General features: G+C 45.8%; 1 protein-coding gene and 1 long non-coding RNA gene across 2 annotated transcripts in view; one reads left to right on the top strand and one right to left on the bottom strand.

The window, feature by feature from the left end:
- Positions 1 to 27,720, bottom strand: part of SPIDR (scaffold protein involved in DNA repair) — a 187,565-nt gene that overhangs the window by 48,639 nt on the left and 111,206 nt on the right. The window contains exons 9-10 of the mRNA XM_026039510.1: positions 16,766 to 16,976; positions 14,777 to 15,027 (exon numbers count right to left, since the gene is read on the bottom strand). Coding sequence (XP_025895295.1) covers positions 14,777 to 15,027; positions 16,766 to 16,976 — 462 coding nt within the window. The remainder of the gene's footprint in view (positions 1 to 14,776; positions 15,028 to 16,765; positions 16,977 to 27,720) is intronic.
- LOC112947427 lies at positions 381 to 8,110 on the top strand. Its single transcript, XR_003249407.1, has 2 exons — positions 381 to 439; positions 7,690 to 8,110. It is a non-coding gene; the product is annotated as an uncharacterized LOC112947427 (long non-coding RNA).

Raw genomic sequence — 27,720 nt, 5'->3', positions numbered from 1 at the left:
AGCTCCAGCTGTTTCCACCATAGAGCCCGCTGCAGCTGTTGCCAAAGAAAACAAGGCATTTTCCTACCTTAAGGGCATTCCCCTTTGAACATGAAAAGTCTCTAGCAAACAATGCTGCTGGAACAGCTTTGCAAAGAAAAGGTCACCAGAATTTTTCATAATGGAAAGTATCAGGCTACCTATAGGCAGATGTTGCTTCCAGCTCACCAACATTACACATGCTTGCAAATGCWCTTTGTTTAGAAGGGAGCTAGCCTTTGCTGAGACACTGCATGGCCCCAGTGACGTAACTCGAACTCATCCTCCCTCCAGCTGTTTTGCAATCACCTTAATTGCTAGCTCTTAAAAATAACAGATTTTTAGCTCTTTGGGAAGAGAACAGCGGCATGCAGTAAGAAGCCAAGCAGACTGCAGGGTGCTCTGGAACAGCAGCTGTCAGGTGAAGTGGGGGAACGAAGCAGGGGAAAGGAGCTCCAGTGCCCCTGGAGCGCCTGCGGGAGCGGGCAGAGCGTGTGAGAAGCTGCTGACGGGGCCCAGGGACAGCTCGCAACGCGGAGAGCCGCTGCCCGCAGGGGCGGCTGGGCCGGGGGCCCCGCGGAGCGCGGGCAGGAGGGCGCTGGCAGCAGCGGGAGCGCCCGGCGGCGGCGGGTTCCTGCTCTCGGCAAGAGCCCCGCGCAGCACAGCAGCCGTGCGGTGCAGGGCGTCGCGTCGTGTCCCCGCGGCCAGGCCGCCCATGTGTGCCTGTCCCTGCAGCGAGTGCAAGGGTGGCACCTCTGCGAGCAGCAGCGCCAAAGCCGGGGCGCTGCCGCTGCTGCTGCTGCCGCGGATGCTGCTGCTGCTGCCGCTGGAAAATGAGGGTGCCGAGGCCGAACTGAGCATCTGCACTCTCTGGAAAGTGCTGGAGACAAAGCTAGTGGGAAAAATCCTGGAGAGCTACTGCGGAACGACTCTCCTGCACCAACCTTCAGTGCGCTAGGAGGTCCTCCAGATGAGCATAACAAAATTACTTTACTATGGAAAGTAGGCACAATTTACATGCACACCCCAGATATTTCACATTCATTTCTCTGTGAGTTCTCCATATAGGCAAGGCTTTAGCAAAGAGGACAGCTATGATTCTCTGCATTTTAGCATTGCTGGGAAGGAGGAAAGGAGCTGAGGTCTCTAAGTTCCAAGGGTTGAAGGCTTTAAATTTTCAGGGCAACTAATTGCACCAAAACCCAGAAGTCACTATTTCATAAGCAAAATGGCTTGCTTTGGGTTTCTCTTTTGATCTCCCATGGTGCTTCTGAACAGCTTAGAAGACACCAGTTGGAAAGCTGGCAACTGGGAATGTATTTGAGCACCAGCACAAGAAAAGCAGGAACCCGGCCACACCTTCCATATATCACACTCCTGTCAAGCCCAATGGGAAGCTCCCYGGCAGAACCACTCTTCTTAATGATCATGTGTAGCTTTTCTGGAGAYTTCAGCACCTTTCCATACATGAATCCGTGACGTACTGCACCGAAACCTGGAATGCTCCTTCAATCCGGCCTTCCCCTCCCCGCTTGAAAGAGCCACAGCCCATCTGYTCTCTGCAACCGAGTGAAAGGCAGAAAGAAAGAAAAACAAGCACAACCCGAGTTTGACTAACTGCAAAAACACACTCAAAACCACCAGAATTGCTGCTGAAAAACGAAGTATCTGAGCTGCTAAATTTTAAATGCGAGATCTTGAGAAAATGGAATTTGACTAACAGAGGAAACTGGCAATTACAGGTCACTGAAAATTAAAAAGGTTCAGATTTTGCCCAAGTCATGGCGAAGAGACTTCTTCCATGTGATAGTTTTAATTACTTGACGTGAAGTCACCATATCCCATCTTATCAACTGGTTCACAGACACCATGACTCACATTGAAGCAGAGGCTACCAATCCAGATTACATCTGGAAACTGAGCTTGGCTCTGCATATCCAAACAGAAGTAAAAGAAGTAGAGCTGGCAATCTGAACCACGAATAATAAGAAAAGAGTGCTTTTCTGCCATCAAATACACCTATTATCATGGAATTGGAGCTTAGAAATCCCAATGAGGCTCATGCTCCCATGTCTGACAAATGACACATCCACCAGTTTCCCTTCAATTGCCCACATGCCTCAATGTTAGCACGGATCAAAAGCGAGGAATGACACAAATGCAGTGGGGGGAGAACGAACAATAGGCCAGGTAAATAATCTACAGAGATCAATAGGTTAATTTATCCTGCCGCCTTTTATCTTTATGAATGCCATCGGGTACATGGGTGGCTTTCCAAACCATGCCCCACAAGGCTGGGCACGTATCCCAGCCCGGAGACTCCAGCAGCTCCTCAGAGCTCCTTCCTCTTCAGAGTCCAGCAATCCCCTGCCACGGACACACACACAAACCCCTCTTCCTTCTGTGCTCCCAAGCTTTCCTCTGTCCTCCCTTCCTTCTGTGCTCCCAAGTTTTCCTCTATCCTCCGCGACTGCAGAATCTTTTAGTTGCAAGGATGTTTTCAGTCACGCTTCTGTATCCCAAGACCACTCTTTTTTTTTTCAGGAAGCAACATAATTATTTCTCAGATCTGACATATACTTTATTTCTACATGCAGAGAGATTCCTTATTTTACAAAGGGGCCAACAGAAGGAAATTTTCTATTACAATTACTCAGCAAGAAAAAGTAAGTTATATGCAAATAGATTAGATAAAATAAATAGCTGTCGACCTGATACTGCCTGATGACAAAAGGTCAGATTGCAGCTTTATCTCTCTCTTATCCATGACTCCCACGTATCATGTGCTTCATTTTTTCATGAAAGATGTTAAGGACAGAACACACAAGGAAAAGATCTTCCTGCGTCAGCCTGACCATCAGTGAAATCTCCCCCCGGATTTGTTCAGCAAGATGTGGCAGGGTGCAGCTGCGTACAGCCACATCGGCAATGAGGAATGGGAGAATCCAGGCTGTGCTCGCCCAAAACTACCTTCATAATATTCTCAGGGTCATGAGAATATGGGGGTTGTAAGGGCTATGTCTCCTTACCTCTAACCACGTGTTCTCTGCGTATCAGAAAAGCTAGTAAGAGCCTTAAAATTAACGGAAAGAGACAACTGCCTCAGAGAAGGGATCAGTCGCTCRGGATCTGGCTATGTTAAATCTGGCTGTGTTCAATTAGGTATCTTAGAAGCAGGGACTTTGAGAAAACACTAACAAGGTCTTTGGCAAATGTTTCCAGGAGAAAGAAACTGTTTGGAGAGCAAGAGGCTACACAATCCTGCAAAACGGTATCTAATATACGGAGCTACATCTGCAATATCCAGTCCTAGGGACACGGTGCCAATTGTCCCAGTCATCTTTGTGAGAAAACTCTGCTGAGGAAAACTGCGTCTCCTAAATCTCCATATTCCTCCCAATAAATTATTGCACAAGGTTTTTATTGCCAGTCACAACAGCATAAGGCACAAATGAGAATGGGACTCTGAGAATGGAAGAACCTTGAATTCAAAACAAGCCCAAGGACCAACACATGATGACGCCATCTAGGTCATTTCCATGCACACAGTAAAAASAGGTTATGGAGCACTTGGGAGCATTGCAAAAATGAACAAAAAATGTTTCTATCAGATGGCAATTGACAAAACGTGGTGAAAAATCTCCCAACAGAATTTTGCTACTTTGCATTAAAGAGAACAATGTGAGCGCTTCAAAGCTCTACTTTGCCTCAAAAGCAAATGGTTCTTCTGGTCTTCCTGAAGACCTCAGACTGGCGACCTCAGCAACTGGAACGAACAGAGCCTTGACCCACACATGTGAAGGCAATTCTGAGTCAAATCAATGAACRTGTTCTAAAGGAAAAATCAGGTACTGCTGATAGAAGTTTTCCACCTGTATCTTGAGGGTAGGGCTGTAGGCATGGAACACATACCATTCAGGAGCTGGGCTTCCCCCGTGTCACAGTACTTAGGAGAGCTTTGTCACATTCTTTCTAAGTGCATCATTGAGGGTGGTGTTCCTAAATGGATGGGTGGAGGAAATTTATCTGGGCAGGAGATTAGAAGCAATTCAATTTTGGGAGATAATCTGACATTTTTGTCTTTGTAACAAACTATAATCCAACTATGTGAGTTGACATTGCCACCTGGAGCGGTTTCACCAGCAGACACTGTTTAGCAGATGAAAATGAATAGCATTATAAAGCTTCTCTTTTGGAATCATAAAGGTATAATTATGACATGATGATGATTGATGTCATCAAGTTTTTCATGAGAAGACTACTCAAACAAAGGCCTTCTACGCAGAACTTCCTGAAATGCTGACTTGAAAAGTTCATCACTAACAATCTGCAGGACTGACATTGGTAAAAGGAATGAAAACTCRTCCTCTGAGTTCCTTCAAAGTGTTTTTCACAATAACCACCTTTTTCCAGTCTCTGTAAAACACACCACAAGTAAAAGCAAAAATGTGGGAAGGAGAGGAATAGCTCTGATGGTCTTGAGTGTAACCTACCTTCCGCAGGAGGATAAACTGGAGGGGGCAGCCAGTTTTAACTGTGAAAATGAACAAACCAACTGTGAAAAGGGAACACGCTCATTGCACATCTTCTACAGAAACACAAAGCACTAGATAAGCAAAATTTTGCTGCTCCTAGAGGAGCAGAGTTGTCAGAAGAGTTCGGGGAACTCAGTCTGGCCAGGAAGCGAAGGTGCCACACTGACGCAARGAGCCCATGGGGCTTGTCACAGCAGGGCTCCATGAACAGCTCTTCTTTTGCCTTCCTCGCACTCTCTTTTGCAGCTGCTTTAGCTGTTTATATCAAAACACTCTTCTGACTAATTATGTTCTACAGAAAGAGAGAGAAAAAAAGCAAGAACTGGGGGAAACTGGGGCAGGACAGCTGAGCCATCGGTTCCTGCAGGCTGGCAGTGCTACTGCCAGTCACTGAGATCATGCGCARCAAAGAGCCCAGCAGCCCAATGGGGGTATTCAGGGCTTACTGGAATACTGTTTACTCCTATCTCAACCTAAAACTTAAACAGAAATGGTTTCTTGCATTGCTGCTGAGCAATATTTAAAAATCATATATATTTTTTTTTAAACAAGCCAGTTCAGGAGGCAAATCTTTGGATTTGCTCTGCTGAAAGTTCTTACACAAAATCCCCTTGAAACCTGGAAAGTTTTCCTTTCCTAAAGAAGCGCGTGCTGTTCTAATGTGTATTCCACGGCAGCAGCAGCAGCATCCGTGTAAACAGGGCTCCGCGGGCACCGTGAGTAACGACCCTGTTTCCATGAGAAGCCCTTTATCCTGCGCAAGAGGTCCGCACGCTAATAGACGTCCTCGGCTAACGCTAACCGGCTGCAGCTGGCTCCCGGCTATAAAAAGCACTAATGAAAACATAAATGCTGCCTTCTCGGCTGGCCCCCGCGCGTGCGTCAGGGCTGCGCGGAGGCATCGGCGCCTTCCCCGGGCTCGCCGGGAACGGGGCGGCCGCAGGGAAGCGGCGCGCCGCTCTCTGAGGAGCGTCACGAGGCCTGCACGCTCCGGCGGAGGCTGGGAAGCGCCGCTGTGCACGGGGCGGCCGACGGAGACGTGTGGGCGCGTGGGGCGGTGCCGCTGCCGTGGCCTCCCGGCCCTTCCGTGGAGAGGAGGAAGGGGCGCGCGGGGACACGCGCGGGACGGGGAGCTTCACAGCACCGGCCCCACGGGACACGTGTGGGTCAGGGAGCTTCACAGCACCCTCCCCACAGGACACCCACGGGCCAGRGCACTTCACGCTGCTGGCCCCACGCGCTCGCAGGCTTTTGTGCGGGACCTGTGTTTCTGTGGGGCCAAATGTGAAACGCAAGCCAAATGTGAAGCAGCAGCCCCGAACTTTGCAAATGCTCATACAGAAAACACACTTAATGGGGAAGAGTTAAATAAATAGTAACTGTCACAAGCTCAGCTAAAAACATGGGGGTGCTGAAGTGCTTCTGCTACTCAGCAGCTCAAGCCTGCCTTACAGGCAGCRTCTTGGCTTTATCAGGCTGTTTAGACACCGCTGAGAACGGGTTAATTTTGTCCTGAAAGCAGCTACTTTTCCCCTTGTGCGCGGGCCAGGGGCACGTGGCCGCCGGGTACARCCCGGCCCATCATTCCCACCAGGACTGGCCGTGCGTTTCCTGACTTCTCAGAACTGTCACCGGCCGGGGCTGCCCCAACCTTGTCCTGCCTCAGTGGAAAAAGGGGAGGCTTCTTTTAGAAGCGCACACAGCATGTGACAGGACTACCTATTCTCAGCTTTACTTTGCTTCTCAAAATGCTGGAAGTGGATCTTAAACTCAGCTGCTGAAATCTTTCCAATAAATATGATTTATAGCTTTTAACAGAGGAAAATTCTTTTATGTCTAAGGCTGCATAGGAAATGTTGTGATCTTCATGCTAAAAGCTCAGAAACACTCTGTACATTTTAAAGTATTCTACAGTTCTGTTCTAGCTAACCTTGGGATAAAGTCTATTTGTCTACATAGGAGTTGCCTAAATTTAATGTAGGGATATTAGAAATATCTTATCAGACACAGCACAACCCTCGACAAGCATTTAAAACTAAATTAGCTGACTGCAGTTTATTGATCTGCTGAAGTTACAGCCTCAAAATCAGAGGCAGAGCCTCTTTCTGCCTCGGCTTCCTCTCATCCTCCTCTCTGCTCACAATGGGATTTCAGTCCTTTGGTTTCAAACCCACAACATGCAGCTCGGCTCAGTTCCTCCCAGCTTACACTGCTCAAGTGAAAGCAAGCTCAGAGATTTTCCTGATTTTTGAGGCATCCACTTTAAATGCCTGTTTTCTCCAGTGTTATTGCTACAATTCTCGTCCAGACCCTGGCAGCCCAATTACAGATGATGAGTCAGATGTACACAGCAGCACAGTATACATGAGCTCCTATTACACATAATCTTCAGCATTTCTGAATAGCCTTGGCTGCAAGGAGTTTTGGCAGTTTAAGCTCATGCAAAGGAAATACGCACTTAGAATTTAATAGAAATAACAAAGAAATGAAAAATATTTTTGCAAAGATTAGGCACTGAATGTTTTTGTTAACAAGTTCTTCTACTTCCTATTTATGTTATTTAATTTTATCAGTTAATTTATAGCTCTCTATTGAAGATGTGACATAAATTGTTGCATTCGAATTAGTTTCCTGGCACACTTTTTGTCATGTGGAATGGAATTTACAGATTTGGCATTTGTTCAGAGGCAGGGGAAACACATAATCCCATCATTGTGGGACAGAGACAAAAACATGCGTAAGTGTCGTGACTAGATCATATCTGAGATGAACAACGAGGAGAGCCGGTGTCCCGGACAGGTTAATGCATAGCAGGAGCTGCAGGGGCTTGGAGGGGATTCAGGGACACTCCGAGGGGTGGGTCACATAAAACGGCATCGTGCAGTTTTATGATTGCTCCCGTATTCACCATACGAGGCTTCCTTCTCCAGCGACCTACCACGCACTCCCTCACCTGGGACCATAGCTCCCAGATTCAGCTCCATCTCCCACCTGTGACACTGGGACTCCAGCAGCTTCTCTCGCCCCATCTCACCAGGACGGCCTTCCTCCAGTGCCCCTCCAGCTCCCTCCAATGCCAACTGTCATGTAATTTTATACTTCTAAATAATTTTCTTAAAAATTACTTCTTTTCTAGGAAAGAAGGTCGCTGCTGGACAGGAGAAGACAAAACAGGATCATACAGTGACAGGATGAGTTTCAAGGGCCAAACTGCAGCCCAAACCCATGGAGACAGGGAACCTGCAGAGACTGCACTTCCCASTGGAGCTTGCTCCTACTCAGTATTTTCATTGCCATTCACTGGAGGCATATGTTCTTCTCCAAGCCCTGCAAAGACCTCTGAGGCAAAAGAGGGAGTAGGGGGATTAATTTAAAGATGCTTGATGGCTTCAGCAATCTGTAGTGAATCCCTCCGCAGTTTGATGTTGCTGACTGTTGGGCTCAGAGAAATGGGACAAGAATAGCAGGTACTGCAACAGTCAGGACTTGAAAGAGACTGTCATGGGAGCTTAAGATAACTTCATTAAGTGCTCCTAACATCTGTAAGTTGCATCCCAGTATTAAATCACAAYGCTTACAAAAAGATACAGTAACTAAAAAGGAATCCTCTAGAGTTCTTTTTTTTGRTTTTTTATTTCTTAATCTTTAATATTGTATACAAGAAGTTGTATACAAGATTAAGATACAGATGCGAAGACACCTGTCCTACTAAGAGTCAGCTCTTTTGAAGCCAAACAATACAAATTCTCTTTTTTTTATATATTTATTAGAGTGTGCACATCAGTTTTAAAACCACACCAGACGGACTTTGGGACCAAAGACTTTCTTCTTTCCTAGAGAGTAAGACTGTGTTTGTAGGATCCTTCGAAGCAGTATTGATTTATACACATTTTACATATCCAAACAGAAGCTTTTTCAAAGCTGATAACAAAAAGTGAATCCTAACAAACTGCATCTTGGGAAACTTGCTATTATAATTGAGTCTATAGTGATTTTTCTTTGTGCATCTACTGATCTATGCAGAAACTAAGTGTGTGCATAGAGAGAGTGTTTACCTGTCCAAGTCGCACAGAAATTAYCTACAGTATTTGGGTAGTTTAGATTTCTCTCCTAACTGTTAACTGAGCATGTGTCCATCCAGGTATTTAGAACATTTATCACTGCTATGGCTCTCGCCTTCTGTACCATGGTAGCAGGAAAACAAATTCCAGAGACACAGTCTGGCTTTTATAAATGTTTTGGAGAGCTGCTCCAGCATGACTTCCACACTCCCTTCAGGTCAGGACTGCACTCATGCATTTAGTGAAAGGTAGGGGTGTAAAACCCACGTGGAAGATTTCTGCTCTCAGTTCTGTCAGCCACATAACTTTCAAGATACAAAAATTCAAGGGGAAGAAAGGTCAAAAATTAAGGGAAAGATTCCATACCTTTTACGTAGGGGCATCTTGGAATAATTCTTGACAAATAGCAGGTGCTGGAAAATTACTATTCCTGGTTTCAATGAGACAATGTTCTACCCCACATACCTTGATCATGGCTCTAGGGCTGGAAAATTACCTTCTCAGATAGTGGCCTTTCTACTCCTTGGAGTGGTTGCCACTATAGGACAACCTATGAGTGACAGCTTTGCTCTTCCCCTTCTCCTCTAGTTTTTGTAGTTCTTCTAAAATGATTTTTTGGTGGATTGAGCCATGAAATGGGCAGCAGGGGGAAATGCAATGTTCAGGTGCAAGAAGCTTGCCCAGGTCACTAAAGCACCATTTCAGTCAGATGTAGGAAGGGGGGAAAAAACAAATTGCAAGATGAGTGGTGGGGAATGCAGAACTGTGGACCGTGATGCTTCCATAATATTTATTTCTCTACACTATTTACCTCTCTCTGGGATTTCTCTATCATGGAAAACAAACCTATCAGTAGATTTACTCCTATTTCTTGCCCCACAAAAGAATCTTTACCGGTTCCTCCTTTGGAAACATGCGGACACGTTGCAGTCCGAGCGCACACGCGGCCCTTGGAGGAGACAGGGGTGTCCTGCACGTGGCCTGTGCCCCACACCTGCCTGCCCCACTGCACGGCTGCTCCCCAAAGAGGCTGAGCCTGCGCCGTGCTCGAGCTCTCGCCTGGCTACCATCTTCCTGGGATGCTTTTGCTGCACCAGCTACTTCATCAGACGTGTTTTAGAACAGAAACCAAGGGAATGGAGAGGAGAGGAGAGGAGAGGAGAGGAGAGGAGAGGAGAGGAGAAGGAAAGAGGAATGGAAAGGGAAAAGGAAAAAGGGAAAAAGGAAAAAGGAAAGGGGAAAAGGGAAAGGAAGAAAGCAAAAGGAAGAGGGAAAGGAAGAAAGCAAGAGGAAGAAAGGCTTTTTATTTAACTGTCCAGTCGCAGCACAGGGTCTAAGCCCAGTGGTTTGTGTTGGGGGAGCTTTTCCCCCCCCTGTACTGAGTCTATCAGATAACGGTGCTTTCACCTTGCCCCTAGACAGAATAAGATCATGTAAATATTTAGCACTGAAAAATAAACGGGAATGTCAAAGTAACAAATCGTTGTACTGCAGTGGCACTGGAAGAAGCCCAAGTTTCACCTTTCCATCTGCAGCAGCAGCGGAACAGATTTTCAGGGCTACCTGGGCAATGACATAGGTAATCTCTATGGAAAATATCTAATGCAGTTTAATGTTGCAGCTGGACTACGTGATTTCCAAGCTGCTTTTTTTTCCCCGTAGTCGTTTGTCTGTGTTTGTCTGCGTTTTGGTGCCCCAGTTTGAGAATTACCAGAAGAGCAGGGTGGAGGCAAAGGGAATAATCCCAGTGTTGGGGAGTCTTAACTGTGCTCAAGGAAAGAAAAGAGAAGAGGCTTCGAAGCAGGAACAGGTTCCTAGATCCTGGGAAGCAGAGCTGCGAGGAGAACAGTTACCAGCCTGCCAGGCAGCAATTAGATGACTTTGCAAGGATATTCATTATTTTCACTTCTGAGGAGGATCTGAAAAGGGGAAATCAGAAAATTTCTAGTGTATGGAGTACTCTCTAGTGCACTTCAGTTACCTATTTCCTGTTTATTTCCCACTTGAAAAATCACATCCCAGGAACATAATGTATTTTTTAAAAACTTACATTTATGACCATTCCCTTTAAAATGTTTTGTTGAAAAACACAAAAAAAACAACTGGAATGCTGTAAACAGATTTAAGTCAGCCACAGAAAACATACTGACAGATGTTAGCATCTGCGAACGGGGATCTTTATGGCAGTCCTTTCCAACGTGGGCCGTTTTCAGAAAACCAACCCCCCGCTGCTTTATTTTTAAATGTGCCTTACAAAACATAAGCCGAGTTCTCCTTGCCACACGCCCGACTTCCCGACATCCCAGTGCACCCACTTGAAATGCCAGTTGGGGCACCTGACACTCAACTGGTACTTGTGGAAGCTGCCGGGCAGGTTGCCACACTGGCTGCTTCTGTAGCCAGGTAAGCGAGCAGGATTAGCTGAAGAGAGAGAGGGAAAGGGAAACGCTATTTTGAAAGGCATCAGTCTTGCAGGATTAGTACTGGCCTGCCAATAGAGCCATTTTACACGGAATTACGTGGGCAGGGAGCGCACAGAAGTCTGCAGGGAGTTGCACTGTGAATCCCAGCCTCTGGCTGCAGCGTTTCCGTGGCCCTGTCAAAACCAGAAACGCTCCTTTGCCCACGTGGCCACTTCTCCCAGCCACTCCAACAAATGCTTGGCTGCTCTAAATATTTTCTTCCCCCGGGGTCCTGCTCGCATGGTAGCTGGCCTGTTTCTCCACGAAAACAAAATTGAGAGTAAAACCCAAAAGAATCCCTTAAGACTGGAGTGGGGAGCCCGATTTTTGAAAGTAAATGTGTTGCCTTTCCTTTGATCTTGCTCTAGAATATTGTTGTGGGCTGGAGTGCTACCATTCAGGTGGGAAGTAGGTCAAAGCAAAATGCCAAGAGAAGCGAATGGAAAGTTTCTTTACTCACCCACGAAGATTTTAGCATGTGTATGCACAGCCATTGCTAGCATTGTCTTACTTGGGAATTGCTTAGCTTTTCTTTCTTAATAGACAACACCCTTCTCTCTCTCCAGCTTCCTAACCCAAAGCTTTTGAGCCTCCTGACTGGTTTAACTGCCTARTGGTGCTAAAAAATGTGCCTGTTTTAGCTTCAGCAGCTACCACACAATGATCCCTGGCCTTTAAGGAACCAAACTGACCAGCGCTATTTTTTGCTGAACTCACGTGGCCCGCTCAAAACAAACAGATCCTGGCAAAAGCAAAATCCAAATTATACACTGCTTTATCCCCAGAACACAAAGTACAAGGTCGACACAGTGAGTCAGACACCTCAACGCCAGAAAGCGCCTCAGGTTGACAGGAGTCTTTTGGACTTGTGCGTGTAGACTCCGGGTGATTTCCAAAAGAGTCAAAATATTCACTTTTAGACAAAAATATACTGTATCATGTGCAAAAGTCTCCCTGATGAGAGGGGAGAAGGCAGCCAAAAGTATGCCAGGAATGCCGGSAAGGGGCAGATAGTCATGGCAAGTTAGATTTTCTTGCTTTTTCCTCCTTCAAACTCCATGAGCACGCGAAGTTCAGTTGCAAGAACAGTTGATTGCTGAGGGAAAAGGAAACGATTTGACAATAACAGGGGGAATGTGAGAATAATTTACGTATGACAGAAGCTGGAGAACATTTTTATCGTTGGACTGGTTTTTCATCATCCTAGGAAAGCAGACTTCAAATAAATAGACTTTAAAACATCATTTTCACTTGTCTAGCAGCATTCTATACATTCATCTTTATGAACAATAGGGGCTAGATACAGGTAGGCATTCCCTCATTTATAGAACTTTTCCCCACTTTAAATAATTCAACAAATCTATTTCCCTAAAAGGAAAAACAAAATTTCTCCCACAATTTGCCAGTCTCCTCCTAGAAACTGGATGTCCCGAACACATCACTCTCCCCGTTCCATATTTAATTTCAAGCCTGCTTCATTCTCCTGTGCTTTTATGCTTCCCTTGGCAGCTACATCTAAGCTATTGTGGAGTGTTATAAGGAACGACGTGCAACGAAATAGCCCGTCTAAAATACAAACAAATTAACTATTTGTCTGCCTTGTAGATGAATAGATTAGAGAATTAGAAAATTTTGTTTCCAAACCAATGCATTCCCTCACTCATCCCGCCTCCTCAAACACAAGAGTTGTTCTCATGGCAGTTTTGTTTTGTAGAAAGTAGTTTACAATTAGCTTTACACAGGAATGACCCTGGGGGGCTCCGGGGGCTGCCGGGAGGTGCTGGGCCTATTCCTTCCCTATCAGGCGGCSGACGTTTCCGTCACAGAGGACAGAATCTCCCACGGACGCCCCTCAGCCACAAACACGCACCCGCTGTCCCCAGTCCGCCCTCGTTCARAGAGCTGCTCCCTCCTTTCCAAAACAAGAGTGCAGGCTCATTTTTCTCCTCAGAGAAGGCAGAYCCAAAGCACGGGCTGAGAGCTGAGAATGGCAACGACCAAGCTTGTTTTCTGAGCTGCAACATCTACCAAATCCGAGGTGCTTCCAAGATTTAACAACTGCATATGGGTTTACCCCTTACTGCATGCAAAGGACCTTCCTTTTTGAAYTTTACTTCTGTTTCAAGTGTGATTAATAAGTGCCACCTTGAGCTCTCTGTTAGTGTCCCCTCCTCCTGGCAAGGGGGTGCACGGGGCCGACCCCTACCTGCACTCCGTGATTGCAAGTTCCGTAGCATTTGGGAATAAGAGGTTAGAAGGAGACACGGAGAGGGTGCTGCCCTTGAACCCGGCTAGAGCTGATGGAGGCAACACCAGTGTGAACTAGAGGCTGCCACCCAGCCTCACTTGTGAGCACCTGTAGCCCCCTGAAAGCCCCAGAGCCGTGTGGAGCTGCCAGAGCACCCACTGCACTCGTGCTGCTGAAGGACTTCTCCCTTGCCTTTCTAGGATGCTGAGAAATAGCTAAATCGACATAAAAGCAGTGAGTCCACACAACTAAAGGTATCAATTGCTTTTAAAAAAATAATTTAAGTTAAACTCAGCGCAAACTCCATATATGTAAAYGATCTTTTATAAAATACCAGTGACAAAGCTGTCATTGATGAATTTTCTGTGGGTCACTGGCTATGCAKTTTAGGAAATTAGCCTCCTAAATGCTTGGGGAGGCAGATTGCGGAGCCATCACTACTGGCACATGAGGCAGCACAAGCCGGGAGAATTCCAGTATTCCAAACACTCAGGAAGAGGGACCTGTAGGCATGTTAGTGCCAGCAGCAGGGAGCTTGGGAGAGCTTGGATGCTCCTCATCTTTGAGGAATCCCTTTGAAGCCCAGTGCAAGGATCTGCAGAATTCTCAGTGTAACCCTTGAAAACAACTGCAGGCTCCATTTGGGCCAGGAAGAGCAGAGGAAGGGAGAATCTGCTCCTGCTCTGAAAAGCTGTACTGAGAGCCCCGACCAAAGCTCTGCCGCTGTAAGCGACTCCAGGAAACTCCCCGAGCGCAACCAGAACTGAGCGTTTCTGCCTCGAAACACCTGGGCACTGACCTAAGAGGTGCTAGCCTGGGAGCTAGCACCGACCTAAAGGAAGGGGACTCGGCAACAGGCACGGAAATCTTCAACCCAGAGCTGCTGACACAGACTCTGCGATCGGCCTTTGGCCGCGGACCTGGAGGAGGGAAAGGGAAAGGACGGGACTGGACAGTGCTGGCCGGGAAGGAGAACTGCCTGCCTTATCTTTCCTGCTGGATTTTCTCCATACTCCCCATATACTCCCCTTCTGTTTCAAAGTAGCACTCTGTGAGCACAAGTTACTTGCAGAGCATATTAGAGACTGAATTAGGTAAATGGGAAGTGGTTGATCCAACAGCTGCTCAGAGACTCTTAAGTAATAGTAAACATCCACAGTCATCAATGGTTTTAAATTAACTTCCTCTAATTCGTTTTCCACCTTTTGTCATCTGTTGCTACAACCCAGGACGTGCAGGCAGAAAGATCAGGCCCTCCCTTGCCTGGGAACTGTAATTCACAATAACACGATTAAAAAAATGCACCACCAGCATCAGGAGCCTGCACCCTGTGGCGCGTGCTTAGCCCCTGCCGAACGAGGACTGAGGACAGCGCTGCCAGACTCCCTCCTCCGTGGGTCTCTCAGCTGCTACAGCCTCCCTGGCAAAACTCCCCGGGATCTTTGCACTCACCGAGCCCTTGGCTGCTCTGAATTCCCGACGGATGCCGCAGGAGCAGGGTGGTTTTCCGGAGCCTGGCAGCCGCCAGCCCCTCTCGCAGGCAGCCAGTAGACCCTCTGCACGGCCACTCGGACCTGCACCTCTCTCCAGCCCACCGCTCCCTGGCTTTCCACCATTTCCAGCAGGGAGTCGTTCACGGCACTGAGGGCCAAGGGGAGCTGTCTGGAATCGCCCTTGGCATGGCCTTGGGTGCTCTCTGTCACCTGTGGAAGGAAAACCCATTAACAGAAACATTTCATGGGGCTCCAAAATCATGTTCCACCAAAGAGTAAAACTTCAACACAAAAAACGACCCCCAAAAGCATAGGGGTAGTTGCAAAATACTTAATACATATAAATTAATTTACATACTAATGTCCCACATTTATTGGGGATTTTTAATAAATGCTCATGAGAGAGTTCAGCACACGGTGCTCTCCTGTGCGAAACTGCTGCCCTGAACTGAACTAAATGAAACCGTGAGAAATAGGGGCTACACCAGGAAGAAAACAGCACTTATCATTCTTCTCCTCGGCCTGGGTTTCCTTTTTACTTCTAGATAATCTGATCCTGCCTTTCCTAGACAAGGATATTAACCATCTTTAGTGCGCCAGCCTTCAGATGAAGGTGGAAGTTAACAGGTGCCTGGTTTTATAGGATAGTAATTTAATGTCCCAACTTACAAGTTTCAAAATAAAAGAATCAGATGATTAATGAAAAGTAGAAAACCTTGCTCTCTTCCTATTCTTTTGCTACTTTCCCAAATAAATTCTATGAGTAAAATTATGATATGTGTTGCCTTAGTTTATTATTCATTACTTTTCATTTAAAAAAATCTCTCCTTTAGTAAAACTGGTATCCCATAGCCTGTCCCATAGGCTCCTTCCCAGCCCAGGCCAAATTTCCATTTCCACAGTGAATCCTGTTTTTTTCCAAAAGCTGGATGCCAAGAAGAGTTTGAAGAGGAACGAAGACCTTGGCACAACCACCGTGCACTAGTTCAGAAAGACATTTACAGCACTGAAAAGGAAAGGCCGGTGCTCTGCTACCTCTTGCCCACAAACTTGTTCCAATTAACTTGTCTACGGAGTTCCTGATGAAGTGCTTTTGTTTGGTAGGAAATATGAGTTGAACAAGTGATGGACACTGGTTGTGGCACACCAAAGTTGGAGCTGTTTAAAAGGTACAACGGTTGMAGAAATAAGGTTAGGCCTTGATTTACTTAACCTTATCATTCCCAGGCCTATGGGGAGAATTACATTTAAGGCAAACAGAAAATGTTAAGGCATTAGGTAATATTGTTCGCTAAACTCAAACTTCTCAAACATTAAGAGTGATTTTGGGTGGCCAACACAAAACCTTTACAAGACCTTTGGTTTCACAAAGCGCTGGCACAGAGAATCACAAAAACAGATCTCTTAAAACACCTCAGCTGGCACAACCAGTTAAAGACATTTACAGTCAATAGTAGCTTTAATATAAATAAAGTCACAACAGTGAAAATTAGGAACAAGAAGACACCAACCACCAGGGGTTGTCACCAACTGATGCTTTAAAGAAAGGATTGATCAGGAAACCACTTAGGAAATGGGAATTGAAATGGAATATTTATTAGAAAYGATAACTTGCATCAGTTAATAGAAAAGGGATCTTCTTTCAGATAAAACTTCAAATAAAATTCATCTACAAAGAGTAAGAGGGAAAAAATCAACGAAAAAAAAGAGCTGGAATTACTACTTAGCACGGTAGTGAGACTTCAGCAAAATAACTTCACAGCAGTCCAGCATCTGGATGGGCCAAAAGCCCGTGCTAAGAAAATATTATTTAAATAAACACCACATTATTCAGGCCTGGCTAAATGAAAGGGCAAACCTATCAGTCAGTCGTTCAGAATTTTTATGATGATTTCCAAACATCTGCTCACTTACTTCTTATAAAGTGCTCAGACAAAATGAACCTCACCTGATTTTCTGCAGATTCCTGGGGTCGATCATCTTTGGGGTCAATTAACCTAAATGTATGTGCCAAAGACACAACATTCTTCCTAATAAGCTTCTTTGCAGAGCCGTGTGCCTTCTCTTTTGCCTCTAAGTGTTCCCCACTAAGCACCTTCTGACTGAAGTAGGTATTCATGATCACGGGAACATTTGTATTGCGGAGAAGTAGCTTTTGCCTGCAGAAACAAAATTTAATGATAGCATCAAACGCATTACAAGTTCGAGTGGGGTAAAACACCTTTAAAAATAGGCCTTGTGCTGCATTCCCCTCCCTCTTGCTCCATCCAAAACACCCCATGAGGCCACCCCAAGGTGAGTTCTCCGAGATGCAGAGACAGGATCCCGCAGAGCCGGGGCGCTCGGTCGCTCCCTGCTCCAGGGCAGCTGCAGGGCCCCGAAGGTGCCGCAGGCCCAGCCCGGGGTGCCAGCGGCTCCGGCAGAGCCAGCTCCCAACGGCACCGCCGCYGGAGCAGCCACACAGGGTGCTCCATCCCGCTTCCCGCTGCCTCAGCCGTGGCTGCTCCSGCCTGGCGGCCCTCCCATCTGTTTCTAAAAGCAAAATTTTACACTTGTCCTAAGATATATCGCGTATTATTTTGCCTCAAAACCTCCGTCCTGTATGTTACTGCTATGAACTTGCTCTCTAAGACATCATTTTGGTTTTGGTGCCAATGTAAATTCCCACAGGCAGCAACTTCTTGCCCAGCTGATGAAGGTAGTGCTCGGGGAATCACTAAACACACCATCAGTTTAAGGCAAGGCATGTCCACATGTCGTTTTTCTTCTTTCCCATTATTATCACAATCATATACTTACAAAAACACATTTTATATTCAGTGGATACAAAGGTAATGAAGTCAGTTAACCAACACAATCTGCAATCCCATTTTCCAGAGACAATCAAAAGAGAAATGAACGCCACTTAAGTGTGTTTATTGCGGGCTCTGTTTTTCTACTATTAGATCTGTGTCATTTGGGAGTAAAACAAGGCCTCCTGCCCTGGCAGCGAGACTGAGCTGACCCGAGAGCAGAAGCAGCCTCAGCACTGGAGGCTCCAGCTTGCTAACCAGTCATTTCACGGTGACGAAGCAAGTTTTCACATCTACGAGATTACTGGCTAAAATGCAACCACACGCTGTAAAAACAAAATAAAAAAAAAAAATTATTTAGTTATGATCTCAACCAGACTAACTGTGCAATATGGGTTCGTAACAAGCTGCTTTATGCCATGTGGAGGGGACAGATGAATGGAATTCAATGCAGATATTTTTTAAAACAGTAAGAACAGTTGCAACACACTGTTAATATAAAGCCCAGGTATTTTTTAATTAGAAAAATGACAAGAARGGGGGAAATAGCTCTCTGCCTTTCAGAAAAAAATGTAATTTAAAAAAACTCTTTAAACTTAAAAGTATAACTSATATACACGCTATAAAAAAACTCTATTTCTTTCTATCTGTCATATTCGTAGAATCATAGAAATACGGAATCCTTACGTATCCATCCGTATGCAGACGCACAACGAGGAAGGCCAAGGCCTGTGTGGAATGACAGTTGGCGARGGATGTCAGGGACAACAGGAAGGGTTTCCATAGGGCGACCCSCCATGAGCTGCAGGGCTCATGTGGAAGAGATATAAATGGGCTAGAGGAAGAGCTKCCGCGGGTTGAGAAGGATTGGGTTAGGGATCACTTAGGCAAACTGGCCACACAAAAATCTATGGGCCCAGATGGGATGCACCCGAGAGTGCTGAGGGAACTGGCCGAGGTTATTGCTCAGCCTCTCTCCATCATCTTTGAGAGSTCCTGGAGAGCAGGGGAGGTGCCCGAGGACTGGAAGAGAGCCAACGTCACTCCAGTCTTCAAAAAGGGCAAGAGGGAGGAGCCGGGCAATTACAGGCCGGTCAGCCTCACCTCYRTCCCTGGAAAGGTGRTGGAGCRGYTCATYCTAGAGAGAATCTCCAGGCATATGAAGGAGAAGAAGCTGCTGAGGAGCAGTCAGCATGAATTCACCAAGGGGAAGTCGTGTCTGATGAGCCTCATAGCCTTCTATGATGGGGTGACAGGCTGGCTGGACGAGGGGAGAGCCGTGGATGTTGTCTACCTTGACTTCAGCAAGGCTTTTGACACCGTCTCCCATGATATCCTCATACGGAAGCTCCGGGAGAGTGGTCTAGACGAGTGCAYGGTGCAGTGGATCGAGGGCTGGCTGGAAGGTTGGRAGAGACCTTTAGAGATCATCTAGTCCAACCCCCTTTCACAGAAATCATGATTTGAAAAACACAGTAATTTCACAGAACATTTACTACACAGTGAACTTGATGACGATGCCCTCCTGCTCCCTGGTTGCTCCTGAGGTCTCATGAGTAGCTCTGCCTTTACAGACACTCAGTCTCTTGGCTCCAGGTAGAGTTGGTAACAGTGTGACAAGCAAGAAAGGTAGGACAGTAGCTCACAAGGCTCCCAAATAGCTATTGGCTGATAATTTTCTTCACTACAGGATTAAATTGAGGAAATAGTGGGTTTTTTTTYCTTCTTATTTTTTAAATATTTTTTTTTCTCCCAGATTTCATGGACTATACATCTTTTAGATATTAAACAAGCGGCTACTGAACCATAAATCTGTGAGCAGAATGGTTTCAAATCTGTTAAATATACAATTCATTAAAAACGAACTTGGGCAATAACAATGTTTTTATGTCAGCAAAGCAAGACATCTTACAAGATCTTACAAGCTTTTTATGTCTAAACTGTCATTACCCATTCTCTCTGAAGAATAAAAATGTATATACAGCTTGCAGTGAACCTCAGAAGAGCCTGGGCTGTCTTTGCATGCAGATAGGCAATGAAAACGTTAGCACCTACTTTCTGGAGACTTCTGCATTCAGACCCAAAGTAAACAGGAAATCTCTCCGAACACGAGGCTGCCACGTCACTGATGTCAAAAGAATGTTTGCTTGATCTAAATCATCGCGTTTGCTAAAAACACTGACGTTAATAGCAAATCGCTTTCAGGAACTCTGAGGTTTATGGGTTTATTTTATTTTTATTTTCCTGCTGCACATATGTGCCCAACTTTTTTCTTTTTTTTTCTTTTTTTAAAGCCAGGTAGGGTTTTACCCACTACAAACTGCGTGCACTCGGGTTTTGCTCTGCCTGTGCGTTCCATGCCCTGACTCCTTTTATAAYCACCAAGAGCTCTCTCTGCTCCGTTTTACGTGTACTACTGTGAAGCAATGACTAGTCAGCATTTCTGCAAAGGGAAAAAAAAAGAGACAGATAAACGCCCTTTCAGGAGAAGCCCTCCTTTTCTTACTTGCAATATTAGTTCCCTAAAAACACATTCCCAAAGGGTCTCTTTTACTAGACCTGCATACCACAGACTTAGCAGTCACTCACTCAGTGGAACAGAGCAGTCTACTTATTTTTTCTTATTTCCCARTGGCCAGCTTGCTCCCAAGGAAATGAAAATAACCAGCAATAAATAGAAACAGCAACCAAGTAAAAYGAAAGAAGATAGAAGTTTACAATAAGCTCCTTTATTTTTTATATAGGTGGATGGCTAAATGGAAATATTATATATATGTTCTCCTCAAAGAATGACAACTATAGCATTTTTTTTTCTTAAGTGAGAAAGCCAGCTAAATACATTCTGAGTCTTGGAAACTAAGCAGAACAAAACCAAYGTATTTCCAAGAGAAGATGTTGAACAGAAACTGCAACAAGCCACAAGAAAATGTAAATAAGGCAAACATGCTTTAAAAATCACTAAAATATACACCAATTTAAATACAGTGAAATGATAGAAGAAAAGTGGCTTGAAATTTTTGCACTGTGTAGGAACACAGTGAAAAATAAATTTAAAATTTTTTTTATATTATCTTTGAGGAAATTTCACTGTATTCCTGAGGTAATTCCTAAGGTAAGGTACTTTATTTACCATAAGGTAAAAATTAAATGATGCAGCCTATAATAAGCAAGTAGCAGTACCTCATGGACAACCTTTCTGCAAAAGCAGAAAGCCTGAGCTCCAAGATCCTGCTCTAAGATTTTCCTTGGCTATTCCACTAATGAGACCTAAGTCACCAAAGGCAGACATAAGCCATTTTCACACCTGGGGTTATCAGAGTATACGAATTAATGCTACCCCCTTTCCAGRAATTCTTATTAATGTTGCTCAGCTCAAACTAATTCTTCAGGACAGCGTTTTTGATCATCTTCACTATAGAAATCTCTGCATTGCCAGTGTAAAATGTCCATGACCTCTCTGCAATGAAAGCAGCCGGGGCAGGAGAAAACACAAGCACTTTGATTCTTTTTGCCTGCTGGGAAGATACAGACTCAGACAGGGAAACCTGGCAGAGCTTTTGAAAAAATCATCTCCACAAGCACTCACTGCTGTCCTGAGCTGCAGGACAAGCACCTGAGGCACCCAGCTGGTCGCAGAGGCTTTCCCCGTCCATCCAAGCAGCCCTGCTTAGTTGTCCACTTTAATGTGCGGAATCAAGAACATATAGAGCAAGCAGATGTTGTTACCTAATGCACTGAACGGGGAGAAAAGGTCCCCTCAGGTCTTCCTGCATGGCTGTGTGTTCTGTGTTCATGGAATRGGGCCTCTAGTGAAATATTTTTCCTATAGGAAAACAAAGGGACTGTAAAGAGATTCGAAGATGGCTTTGATTTTTGTAGCACACGTAAGATAAGTATTGACAGGATTTCCAGGACCTCTCTCAATTTCCTTCTAACTCCTTCACTGTATTTAAATGCTTACTTTCAGAGAGTCAGAAGGAGACATCACATTGTTAATCAAATCAWATGGAAAGGATGGGAAGAAAATAAGGTCCGCACACAGTCTTAAAAGAATTCCTCTCTCCCTTTCCTCTTGCTCAGCAAAGTATTCACAGCGGGACGAGCTCCCGCAACCGCCTTCAGAGGAAAGGTCGGCGGCAATGACCTGACGCGGCGGCTGGGAACTCCTTACGCTGCAGGACAGCTTCTTCTTCTCGTATYTGACTTCACGGACAACCAGCAGTTGCAGCCTGCGGTCACATGGCGAAGGGGCACGAGGCGGTACCGCTGTTTTCTCCCTTTCCAGCAGCAGCAGCAGCAGCTTGCCTGGTGGGACATGTCGCTCTCTTCCTCCCCTCACTCTGCAGGGGAGATCCCCTCACTTGTGGGGATCGGCTCCCGCTGTGGGGCTCGGGGCAGGCGGGCTGCGGACGCGGGCCGGGCCCTGACCCCGCTGTGGGGCTGGGGGCCGCTGCGCCCGCGCACCGGCAGCCCGCGGGGCCCCGGGCAGCAGTTAACTAACAAACCACAGGCTTCCGCCGACTGTGCTGACATCAAGCAGCGCGGCTGCTCCGTGAACTCGGGATGACTTCGGAGCACTTCAAATTTGAGAACATTTTTTGGTTGTTGTTGTTTGCTTACGTTGAGTATTTTATTTGGGTTCTTTCTTTTACAAAGTGCTGATCTTTTTTTGAAAAGGGCACGGTATTAATTGCGCTCTTGGAACACTTCTGTTCCAAGTGCATCTTGGAGGTTGTTATGAAACAGATTCATTTCAGGCCGCAGACGCTGCTTCCTGGGTAAAGATTTGCTATATCAGCGCAGGGAGCAGCAGCCGTGCAGGCAGGGCGAGAGCGTGTCGGAAACTAAYGCTGCACCCCGGAGCACTGGGACCCCTTCCCCATCTGCACCCATGCAGGGGCCATCCCGAACTTCCCAGGAATCTCTTCTTTTGCCCAGGAAGGAAGAAGCTGCACTGTTTGATCTGTGAGAATTTATGAAATGTTCAAGAAAAAGTCCCCATTCCAGACAGACCTCTGTCCACTCACCACTCAAGGACTCTCTTTCCAGCATTTAGCCCAAATCCAAGAGCCATTTGGAAAAGATGGACCCTCTGCCATGTCTAGAGATGACCCCAATACAGAATTGACTGGCTAGCAAGAATTTCACCATGAGCAACATCCATGAGAGCCTTTATTCATCAATGTGTGAGTAATCCCACTGCTCACATGGGAGCTTCCCTTGGTGTCAGCTGCCATCACTTGTGTGAGCTGTGTGGATATGAACTAGGCTCATAGGATAATAGTTTCATAAACAAAATGCAAGATTTCTTCCCCTGCCCCACCTCAAAGATGAAAAACAGAACAAAAACATCAGCTGCTATTTCTCTCTCTGAAAATTATTGCATTGAAAGCAACAGGTTACAGTGGAACATATAAGGTCCCAGGCTCGTTTATACTACTTTCTCCATGCAGAAATACTACCAGCCATCTAGAGCGAAGCCCAGAGCCACATGCACCAACTGTAAACTCTCACCTGTGTCAGGTCTCCAAAGAAATACAACTTCAGCACCTCGGAGCAGCAGAACTGCAGAGGATATTCCATTAAAAAAGGTCTGTCTTTAAAGGCTCTTTCTTTAAGGCTTTAAGGCTCTGTCTTTAAAATGTGTACTTAAAGTATATGATGCATTTTATTTGTGAATACATAGGTAACTATTTTCCTTCCCTATAGGAAAAACATTTTACGAGAGGCCCCACGGCAGGAACACAACACACAAATACATAAAAACACAATGTCTACATTGTTATAACCCAACTGCTACCGTACGTTCCATATGCTAAAGTGATTTTTAAGTGAAAGGTAAAATTAAAGGAAATCACTGAAACACTGTGATTAATTTACATCTTCTTTATTGTATTCTACAAAATGATATTGTTCTTCTCAACAAAATTACCTGTGCACCTAAGAAACCATTTCGGCAAGAAATTACACTACCCAAAGCCAACACTTTTATCACTTTATCGTTTTATTAATTTCAAAGTAATCTCATAAACTACCTTTTGGCTTGCCAGGGAACTGCCTTTTGAAATACGATGCCCTGCACCACGAACTGGGTTGTATGGAAATGTTGATGCCTACAGCAGAGCCCGCGGCTGCCGTCGCCGCTGCTGCCTCCCAGCCCCGGGCCCCGCAGGAGGGACGTGCAGCTCTCCTGAGGCAGGAGAGCACACGCAGGAATCACAGCAAATCCCATCCCGCTCCAGGAAACTGCTGTAACACCAGGCCTTAACAAGGCTGGGAAACAGGGAAGCTGCTGAAGGCGTGGAGCTCTTCAGGCACTTGCTGCAGCTGTGAGGGGAGCACCTGAGATGTCAGCAGTTCCAGACAGCATTTGCTCATCTTGCCCTTCAGCACCGGCAAAGGCAAAACCCTCTCACAGCCTGCCCTTGCACAGGGGCTGGCACGAAAACCTCTTGACCTTGCTAGGCTAATACATTCACGCAATTTGCTACAAATCTACAAACCTTCTCAGCTGTGATGCTGAGTTCTATTAAAGTTCTATTAAAGATATGTTCAGAAAAAGCTGCATGTAATACACTGTTAAACGAGAAAGGTGTTTCGTACAAATCCCAAACAGCCCTCCCACACACATACACGATATGGGAGTGTTGCGAGTAAGTAAGGAGATACAAAGATCATGATTCTCTTTTCATAACCGAGGCGTTATGAAAGAACTCCCGTCTGCGTGCTCGCCCTATATATGAACTGCCACGAGCTCGTTACTCAGAGCAGTTACCCTGCGAGCTCCCAGCGCGGGGCGGCACGTCGGGCCGGCCGGAGATAGAAGCGAGCACGCAGTGAATCTTCCCCAAAATATTATCCTATAATAACTTCTAATAACTTTCAGCTTAGGGACTTGCTGAGGCAGAAAAGGTCGCTTTGTAGTTAATAGTTCTTGCTAGATTTTTCTTCTGTGAACTCATCAGTCTGTTTTTTTGAACCCTTGTCAAGGTCTGGCTTCTACAGCATCCCGCAGCATCCACAGCCTAGGGCTCTGCAGCCTAATTATACACATGTGAGAAGCCACTTCCTTGGGCTTGTTTTGAATCTGTCACCTAGTGGTTTCTTTGCTGCCCCCCACTTCTTGCTGTGGAAGAGACAGCGGACGCTCAGCCCTCTCTAGGCACCTCCTACTGCACCCTGGGCCAGCCACAGCTTGTACAAGGTGAAGAGCCCTGCTCCTCTTAGTCACTTCTGATAGGGAAGCTGTTCCTCACCTCTCCTTGTCACACTTCTCTGGTATTTTTCCACTTCTGCTCTGTGCTTTTGAGTTGGGGGTCTAAAACTGCAACCTTGAATTTCTATAGTGATGGAATGATGGTTTTCCCAGAATCCCASAATGGCTGAGGTTGGAAGGGACCTCTAGAGATCATCTAGTCCAACCCCCCTGCTCCAGCAGGGACACCCAGGGCACAGGGCGGCATCCAGGCAGGTTTGGAAGATCTCTGGAGAAGGAGACTCCACAACCTCCCTGGGCAGCCTTCTGACTCTCTTACAAATAATTCCTGACATTCAATATATTTTTTTTTCTGATAACTTTACGAAAAATAAGCTGACATACTAATTAAACTATGACTCTAAAAACTCATTCCCCAATAGCAGCCATTCAGAGCCCACCATTTCATACGTGCACTTTGCATTTACACACAAAAAGAAATCCTAAGAAGGATCAGATCCTCCCTCAGGCCCCAGCAGTAGAGTCCTCTATGGGAAACGATCCGCAGGCGCCGCTCGCGCTTCGCTCGGGGCTGCCGTCCGGCCGCTTTGCGCCCACGGAGCAGCCCGGGCCGCCCGCAGGCGCCGCAGGGGCCGGGAGGCGCTCCCGGGTGTGGGGCCCATCTCCAGCTCGGCCCCGGGCGGCCTGTGCCATGGGCCGAGCCCACTCGGAGCTCAGCTCCACCAAGGCGGGGGTAGGAGCCACCAAGAGATTCGCGTCTCGTTTCTGCCCGCAAACAGGAAGGATCCGGTCAGATCTGAGGTTAGCAAATGTTCCTCAGGAGAATTTCACAAAGTAGCAGAAGATGCCAGTTGCAGGCTGCCTCCTGTGACACCCCGTGCCCCAACCCAAGGCAGCTCGGAAATCGTGGAAGCTCCCCTGGTTCACAGGGGCGCTTGTCCTCTGCAAAGCCAACGCGTGAACGTCGTGTATCTTGAGACTGATCTAGCAGGGAAGAAAACCCTGCTAAATTCTGCCACAAAAAGCCAGGGAAAAATAACTAAAACACGGCCGTGCCTGYGAGTAATGTTTTGGGGAGGTTTTCAACTTGCGGCTGTYGCGTTCCAAACACCGAAACGTGAASCATGTTCCTCGTCCTCAATAGTACAGTAGCTTTTATAAGAGAAAACACATTAGAATATACATAGGATGCAAACTTTCCAAATTACTCTTCTATTACATAGCRCAATTAAAATATACTGGTGATAAATCAAGATGTTTACATTGCACTGTTTTCGTGTAYAGGCCCGAGTGAGAAAAGCAACTCGCTTTGATGGTGGAGCAGAGATCAGAAGCTCGCACTTTACAAATGCTCCACAGCCTCCTCCTAAAGGAGAACTGGCCTTTTTTTTCACCACATTCAGTGCTACCATCAAAAAATGCACAACAAAGGTACAGGCAGTGCAGATGAGCCAGCCACACTGAAACCCGTGAACCACAGAAATCTCTTCAAGCAGAGTCAGAACAACGGTGCCAAAACTGGAATCCGGACTACTGCAATCCACCCACCGCAGTCATCAACGTGAACACAAAAACGATAGTGGCAAGAGCAGGACCTTTTTTTTTTTTTTTTTTTTAACAGAAATATCCTGGAGTAGACACAGTCTCAATAAAATCTGCCGTATATGGGAAGTCAAGAGACTAAGCCGGCCACAGAAACACTGTTGTTCAGATAAACAAAATACCTTTCTTCTTTTCAGGGTGGAAAACAGCCACSAGTATATGTACTTTAAAGGTTATCACTCTCAAGAATTCTTTTCAGAACTTCATTTACTTCTGTGTAATAGTGAATATCTCTTACATTAAATCACAATAGGTGGAATTTGTGGCATTGCTTTCTCACAGCTGAAAAAAATAATTTAAAAAATCCCTCTGAGAAGTTATATATTCTTATTAACCCTGCTCCTGTTCTAATTTTCTGAATCAAGAGCAATATTAATATTCCCATCTTAGTTTAGAATATAATTGTACAGAACAAACAGCAACTCTAAATTTAATACTGAAAGCTGATACTGGTGGTCACCAGGTCATTGCTTGGCTTTTGACTTATTTCCCTGAATGCCTGCAATATCCATCAGCCATGGACAGACCACGGCAGAGTGGATTTTGCTGTTGTACCACCGTCTGTCTGCGGTTCACGCAGCGGTGCCGGTCCCTTGGCAGAGCAGACCCTGCAAYGCAGAGACGTGGACCTGGCTGGGGCTCCCCTTTGCAGCCCTGACCCCTGTGCCCCGTGCTCTGGGTGTTCCTGCTGGAGCAGAGGGCTGGACTAGATGGTCTCCAGAGGTCCCTTCCAACTGTGGCGCTGTGAGAATTGCTTCTTTTGTGGTCCCATTGGCCTTCAGAGACTAAACAGCTTCAGTAAACTCTAGGGTTACTTTTCAGTTTCAAAGAATATTCCATCTAGAAGGAAGCCTTTTTACTTCAGAGAGAAGAAAATTACAGATATATAGAAGGAAGCAGAAAAGTCTTACTCCTTTTTTTTTTTTTTTTTTTTTTTGAACTTGCACACAGCTGACCTATTCCTTTAAAATGCTTCAAGGTCTACCATCAAAACATTATCGTACAAAAGAGAGACAAAAAGCCCCTAAACCTTCAAAGTGTATCTACCACCATTCTCTGCACTGCACAGCCTTATAAATACAGCCCCTTGAAAATAATTCTAAGGCAGGTTGAAAGACAGAAGATTTCAGTGTTTGCATATACTTTGCAAGTAAGGATGGACCCAAAGAAAAAAGAATCTCTTGCTCAACCCCAACATTGAACAGCACCTAAAAAAAAAAAAAAAAAAAAAGCCATACTCCTGTGTTAAATTTCGCAAGCAAATGTATTAAGGGTACTTACACACTTGTTTTT

Source organism: Nothoprocta perdicaria, unplaced genomic scaffold (assembly GCF_003342845.1).
Source record: "Nothoprocta perdicaria isolate Ctin4 unplaced genomic scaffold, notPer1 scaffold_231, whole genome shotgun sequence".
NCBI classification, from domain to species: Eukaryota; Metazoa; Chordata; class Aves; order Tinamiformes; family Tinamidae; genus Nothoprocta; species Nothoprocta perdicaria.
Note: the sequence above shows the minus strand (reverse complement) of the source record. Positions and strands in the feature narration are given on the sequence as shown.